Below are 7440 nucleotides of genomic sequence, written 5' to 3'. Positions count from 1 at the left end.
GGGAATGCGGATACTGGCACTGCGGTTGGCAACACCGGCAGAAAAGTCGTTGATGTTGGAGGTTTCGTGGAATCCAGTCAGACGCCGGGCGTTGTCCAGGCCCCCCTTGGGATCGTAGGCGCGGATGTGGTACTGGTGCCTCTTGCTCAGTTTGTCAATGGCCTCCTCAATGCACCTAGTGGAAACAGTGAAGATGAGGGTCCACTGACAAGGATGGGAGCAGGCATGAATCCCAGAAGAAAGAAGGCACCGTCTCCCTCAGGCCAGTCTTTAAAATGCAGTGCAAATTATCCACTGGATGGAAAGACCCCCATCACTCGCCTCTTCCCACCAGTAAGAATTAAGCTTCCCATTTGCTTGTATTTTTACTTAGTTCGAATGCCTGAATCCACTGTCAGCTTTTTCGTTAATTCTATTCCTAAAGCATTACCCTATCACCTCTCCAACAGGCACAAAATGACAGGCTTACAACAAATACGCAGAGCTAGGCATGTACGTACAGTCTGTGAGAAGCCCAAGTACCCAAAGCCCTTCTACTCCATGAGGCTCCAAAGGAAGGTACTTACTTCAGGCCATTCTCCTCCCGCATGGCCTTGGTGCTGAAGTTGGTATGGCAGCCTGCACCATTCCAGTTCCCTGGAATGGGCTTGGGGTCAAAGGTTGCTATCACCCCAAAGTCTTCGCACACCCGATGCAAGATAAAACGGGCTATCCAAAGATGATCTCCCATTCGGATCCCCTCACAGGGTCCTATCTGGAATTCCCACTAGAGAGAAAAAGTTGACCTTTAAGATTCTCCCTCTGTGATCCCCCCACTTTGTGACCCACCCTCTGTGACCCACCCCTGCTAGCCCAAAGTCCCCATGTACCTACCTACCCAGGTCTTCAGAGGAGGAAAAAGGCGGGCACCATTTACCTGGGCAGGCATAACCTCTGCATTTGTCCCCGTGATCTTGACTCCAGCATACAAGCAGGCCCGGTAGTGAGCCTCCACGATGTCCCTGCCATAGGCCTTGTCTGCTCCCACACCGCAGTAATACGGGCCTGAAGGAGGTTCAAGACACAGCAGGGAAGAGTCAGTCAGGGAATCCAGGAAACCCCAAAGCCAAAAACTAGGAGGGCCTAAACCTGCTTTCCCGAGTCACTAGTCCTGCCTTCAGCTGCAGGCGGGAGAATTTAGGTTATTCCTTCTTTGCCTCGGCCTCGGTAGAGGCCCTGCTTACTTTGAGTGGCTTTTCGTTAGTTTTGTGTGTACTTGCATATTTACAGTACGGTCAGAGGCTAACTTGAGGGAGTCATTTCTTGCCAAATGGGTCCCAGGAGGAGATTCAGGTTGTCAGGCCTGGTGGGTAACCACTGAGCCATCTCACCACTTTCTGTCACTTTAAATGCTAACCACCTCTGGATGTGAGGGATGCAAGGCCGGTCTACTGTTAAGATTCTGCGGCTGGTCTCCCATTTTCTCATTTCAGGATTGCCCCTATCTCTGGGGAAGGGGATTTCCTGGACAGTAACAACTGAGGGGAGGAAGTTTCACCCTTTATCTAGTGGGACGTACCTTGGGGTCCAGGGAAGCCATTGGAAGGCCAACCAAACGGGTGGCCGTCTGTTCCCATGAGAGTATATTCCTGCTCCATTCCAAACCAGGGGTGCTGGTTGCTCACCATGTCCATTATCCGTTTACAGATGTGCCTCAAGTTGGTCTCTAGAAATAAAGAATCAACATGCCATCAGGACTAGAGCCCTCTTATACAGAGACTGACCCAGGCCACCACGTTTTATCACCAAGGAAAATGGAAGAAGTGATAATTGTCCATTTGCAGGAAATGGCTGATAGATTTTTTTATAATTAAAGTCGGCCACGCAGTCTCATGGGAATGGAATCCGAGCAAGTGGTCACCCTATCTGCATGCTGGCCACCATCCCAACACCACACCCCAGGCACTTATTCCCAGATTCACAGGACAACTGCTTCTAGTTGTCAGATGTATTCCCTAGTGACTCAGGCACTGAAGGCCAGATCTGTCATTTATTGAGAATAATTTGTCCATTAGGTTCACATGCCAGGTGAGTTTAAGTGCTAAGTATACAGTTATAACTGGTACAAAAGTAGATAGGTAGACAGACAGACATAGATATGAGTATAACTGAAAACAATTCCCAAGCTAGAAAAAAGTAACCATCTGAGTCTAAGATATTAACAACCTTCGTTTTGGCAGGGCATGGTGGCACACGCCTTTGATCCCAGCACTTGAGAGGCAGAGGCAGGCGGATTTCTGAGTTCAAGGCCAGTCTGGTCTACAGAGTGGGTTCCAGGACAGCCAGGGCTACACAGAGAAACCCTGTCTCGAAAAAACTATAACATATAAGAAAATGAAACCCCAAGAGAGGATGTTAGGTGACACACCCAGGTGACAGGGCAGGTACAGAGCACACCTTTTACCAATAATACTACTGCCCTTTGAAACAGAAGCACTTAAGGTCCAGGGCCACCAAGCTTTACTGGCATTGCTAGAAGATATTTCACAGAAGTGAGACTTCCCCAGGTTCAAAGCTATCTGAAAACAGAGATGGATAGCACAGTGCAAACCAAACTCCATGTGCAGGTAGGGTAAATGCACACGGATGCTTCATCCAGAAGTCTCCATGCTCATACTTGTGAGTATTCAGACTCAACAAGCTGTCTGGGATAAAACTGATAGTTAACGTGCAGTACTCCCAAGTGATCGTGGCACACGGCTCATACATGTGATCTTCCAATGACTTCGGATGGACTCTTATCAGAAAAGACCACTGAGATGGCTCAGTGGGTAAAGGTGTTGCCACACGAGCCTGGCAACCTGAATTCCACCTCCAGAGCTCACATAAAACAGGCAGGAGACAACCAACTCCAAAGCTGCCCATTGACGTCCACGCACCCAGCAAGGCATGCTCTCCTACGCATGCTCCCTGTATCTCTCCACATACAGCACACACAATTCAGAAGAAAAAAAAGCAGAACAGTGGTAGATCTAGTATTTAAATTCAAAAACTACAGAACTTTTAAACACAGGCTTTTTGATCAGCAGGTAGAGGTTGCCTGTCAGCAAACAGACAGAAGAGCCAACACTGTACAAACAATAAAAGGAACCATGGAAGAAAGGACGGAGCACACTGTTCCCAACAGGAAAGTTCAGGGTAGAACAGACACCCTGCCGTCCCTACATTCTTAGAGAGCGCCATCCCTACATTCTTAGAGAGCGGCTTCTCAATTCATTTGAGAATGTCACCTCCCTAGGGTTTCAGGAATTACAGCCAGCCACACCCATCCCATACGTGCCTGCAGGCTTCCGGTTATACTTGAAAACTTCACATAGCACCAGCTTGTTGGGGTCTTTGCGGAAGGGGTCTCGAAACATGGCAACAGGATGGAGATACATGTCGCTGTTGGAGCCTTCAGACTGAAAGGTACTAGAGCCATCAAAGTTCCACTCAGGTAACTCTGGGCAAAACAAGGAGAGAAAATTAAATTAACTTTAAACGTGTTATTTGAGCCTTGCAGGAAGAAGCCAGACGAGGAGGAGGGTTGGCTCTCCTGGAATTGGGAGTTACAGATGGTTGTGAGCCACTATGTGGGTGTTGTTAACTGAACCCAGATCTGTGAGAGCAACAAGAGCTCTCAATCACATGAAAGCCCACAACTGTCTGTAACTTCAGTTCCTGCGGTCCTCACACTCTGGCACTGAGCACATGGAGAACACACACACACACACACACACACACACACACACACACACACACACACGAAGGCAGAACACCCATATACATACAGTTTTAAAAGTTTTCAGTGCACACGCTAAGAAGACGGTCAGCATCTTACTCATCCTTTTGTTGCCCACCACGAATTTGTCTTTATGAGGAGCGAGGTGCATGTGATTGCCTCTACATCAGGGATAACCTGATGTCACCTATCCCTGTCACCTATTCCAGTTTCTCCTGATCTGAGATTCCCAAGAGCCACCTGAGCAGAAAACCAGTCCTCTCTGTACGTGTCTACCGTATACTCTGGTCTCACTTCCAGTGTGTCAGACACATACAGGACAAAACCAAAAAACACACAAAAACCCCACCACCTCCTCTAGGCTATCATCCTCTCCCTTCTCCCACTCCCCACAGGTCCAACTGTTGTAGTTCAAGTTATGCTTGTATATGAACAGTTGCTTCCCCACCGCTTGCTTGGTCTTTTCCCTACTGTCTTAGTGGTTGGGTTTGAATCTCCAGTTACCTCTGAGTTCTCAGAAAGCAGAGACTCAAGAACCTACCCACACTCTGCCAAGTACCAAGCATACAATCTATGCTCGGTTATCTGGTCACTCGTTCACTCAAACAGAAACATCCTTAGAAGAGCAACCCATCCTCAGCCAGGTAGATGGTGAGGGGGCCACACCTCTCCTGAGCAGCTATGGCCTACTTGGTCTATGCTGAGAAACACAGGCTACAACTAAAATAAACTTAGAAGTATATACAATTATAAAGTAGCGCGGCAAAAACCATTTTATGGTTGGTGGTTGCCACGACACAAGGAACTAGCCTTATTAAATGGTGGAAGCATTAGGAAGGGTCGAGACCAAGTGTTCTATAAACTAGATAGCATATTCCAGTTATACCAGTCCTCTCAAACTAGATTCCTGGGGTTGGCCAGGTTAGCAACACAGCAGCCTCCCATCCCCTACAAATGTGACCCAGTGTTTTTCTTCAATGTACCAGCACACGAAAGATTCCATCTAAATAAAGGCTTCCATTGTTGCCACGCCTCCAGACTATGAAGCAGCTTGCTTACGGGTGACTGACTAAGGTCTGAAAAGCCTTGCAAACCACACAGAAGGAAGGTGGATCCGAGGCTGTGCGCACACTCCCAGGCACACACACACTCCGCCCCGGCACTCACCTTCCACACACTTGGGCTCACAGTCCAGGGTACGGGTCTTACAGCGCAGTCCTTCTCCAGTACCATCAACCCAGATATACATGGCTTGGATTTTCTCACCCTGGGGCAGGGACATGTACATTTGCTTGATGCCTTTGTTCAAGTGGGAACTTGCTGAGGTGGCCATGGTGGAAGGTGTTCTGGAGAGAGACAGAAATCACATTTTATTAACATCGAATCCAAAGGGATCCCCCTGTAGGGACGGCAAGGGAATCAGACTGGTGTGTGTGGTGATTTCGCTCCGCTGGGACTCACACATTGAAAGGTGCATTGTTCACTCTGCTTTCAAGGGGTTTAAAGTTTTGTATTAGACAAGGATCATGCCCCCTCAGGGGGACTAGTTAAGGGATTTTAATAACTGTTAAACTTGAGAAATGTTAGCAGGAGAGAACAAAAGACGTTCATTAACAGAATATCTTATTCCACCCAACAGAACTACCTTATTGCCACAGAAAGACTTGATTAATTGACTGTTGATTCTTCCTTTGTCTTCTACTCTCTTGGAACAACCTTTTTTTTTTTTTTTTTTGTTTTGTTTTTTTGTTTTTTTGAGACAGGGTTTCTCTGTGTAGCCCTGGCTGTCCTGGAACTCACTTTGTAGAACAGGCTGGCCTTGAACTCAGAAATCTGCCTGCCTCTGCCTCCCAAGTGCTAGGATTAAAGGTGTGCGCCACCACACCCTGGTCTTGGAAGGGATACACACCCCATCGTAATCTCTACATCCCTACATTTAGACTATTTACTTATTTGAGACAAAGTCTCATTGTGGAGCCCTGGAACTTGTTATGCCGACCAGGCTAGCCTTAGAATCAAATCAAATCTGCCACTCTCAGCTTCCTGAACGCTAGAATTAAAGGTGTATGCTACCACCATCTTTAGATTACACAATGAACTAGAGCTAGCTGTAAGACTTTAAAGGCTAACATATTCCTGGGAGAAAGAAAGGCTCTGTATTATCTGCCACCATTAAGGTGGTAAAAAGTAAAGCCATACTCCAAGGAGCACACTGCTGACTGGTTTTTTGGGGTTTTGTTTTTGTTTTTGAGACAGAGAAATCTCAACAAGCCCTCTCTCTGTCCTAGTACTTACTTACTCATTATGTAGACCAAGCTTTCCTCAAAATCAGAGGATCTACCAGTCTCTGCCTCCTGAGAGCTGGGATTAAAGGTATGCCCCCTCCACACCAGGCCTCAACTGCTGACTTCATTACTGTGATGAAAAGCCTTATTCCAGAGACAGATTTCAATGTGAAAATTAACAGTATGACAATCCCACTGGATAATATTTTCTGGTATGTAGAAAAAATCCCACTTCTAAGTTTACAAGCCACAGGAGTCAAGGCAAGATCTTCGATGAATCTGAGGCTATAAAAAACCAGCCTCAAAACACAAGAGGAAATGCCCCCCTCCCTAATCTCCCCGGATAGCCGGAGAGGGAACATATTGTTCTCTTCCAATGACTTGGGCAACTTTCTGAAGTACAGTGGCAAAGTTTCTATGGGCAACCGTCCATGTTTGCCCAAGTGAAAACAACTGCTTTCTCCCTCCAAAAGCCTCACCCTTCCCCCAGGGAACAGATGAACCTCTGCTGTCAAGTCCGATGCAGAACCAAAGCCTCTGCCTACACCACTTAGAGGCCTGGATTGTAATTCTAGATGGCTTCAAATTTACACCACCCATCAGCTTTCCTCCTCCGCCGTCCCCCCCCCCCCTCCAGCATTAATCAACTGTTAGGGGAAGCTGAGTTCCTCCTCTGGCCCTGGTTCCCTGAGACCAGCTGGGTGCCAGCAGCCTAGTGTGTACATAGATAGCACCAACTGGTGTCCCTGTAGTGCAAAGTGGAATGGGTTCTTAAAATTCTGAGTAGTTTCTGCGGGTTGCCAGATGCACCCGGGGTCCTTCGCCCTGACTTTTACTCACCCCAGCCAGTGAGAATCAAATGCACTGGGGTTGTACTCTCTAGACCTCCTCTTTTTAGAGCAGTGTTCATGCCTCTCCTCGTTCTCGATTTCTCGCTGGTCTAAGCAACGGAGCTTTTTGGGCGAGGGCGATGGAGTGGGGGACCCAGACCGTTCGGTGGGGGAGGTGCTGGAATAAGACGGGTGGGATTTAATCTTAACCCTCGACTTCTCCCCGTAGTTCACAGAGTAGCCAACAAAGCCTAATGTATTAGAAGGGGACTCTGAGGACCGAGAATCTCCATCTTCTACGTCTTCAATGGTTGGTTTCTTTGAGTATTTGCGGCTGGGGGAAGATCCCCGCTTCCCGCCCCCGGAGGAGTTGGGGCAATCCACTTTGAAAGCAGCCCTTCCCACTAAAATGTCCGGAAAGTCGGCGCCCCGACCCTCGGGCCCGCGTAGATCTCAAGGCCTCTCCCAGGGGGCCATACCCCGGCGAGGGTAGAGGCCGGGTGGCGAGAGCGGGGCGACCGCGGGAGGCACAGCGCCGCCGCTGCAGCCTCCGCTTGGCGCGGCC

The 7440-nt window shown here is 48.4% G+C and overlaps 1 protein-coding gene across 1 annotated transcript; it reads right to left on the bottom strand.

The window, feature by feature from the left end:
• Positions 1-3: 3 nt before the first annotated feature.
• Positions 4-7440, bottom strand: Glul (glutamate-ammonia ligase; the record flags this gene model as incomplete). The annotated part of the gene is made up of 7 exons (XM_021164886.2): positions 6886-7440; positions 4928-5106; positions 3320-3481; positions 1559-1705; positions 917-1044; positions 567-766; positions 4-175 (listed from the first exon to the last, which is right to left on the bottom strand). Coding segments are annotated over exons 2-7 (975 nt in total), but the record flags the coding sequence as incomplete, so codon positions are not given.

The sequence above is a fragment of the Mus caroli genome, chromosome 1 (assembly GCF_900094665.2).
Source record: "Mus caroli chromosome 1, CAROLI_EIJ_v1.1, whole genome shotgun sequence".
In the NCBI taxonomy this organism is placed as follows: domain Eukaryota; kingdom Metazoa; phylum Chordata; class Mammalia; order Rodentia; family Muridae; genus Mus; species Mus caroli.
Note: the sequence above shows the minus strand (reverse complement) of the source record. Positions and strands in the feature narration are given on the sequence as shown.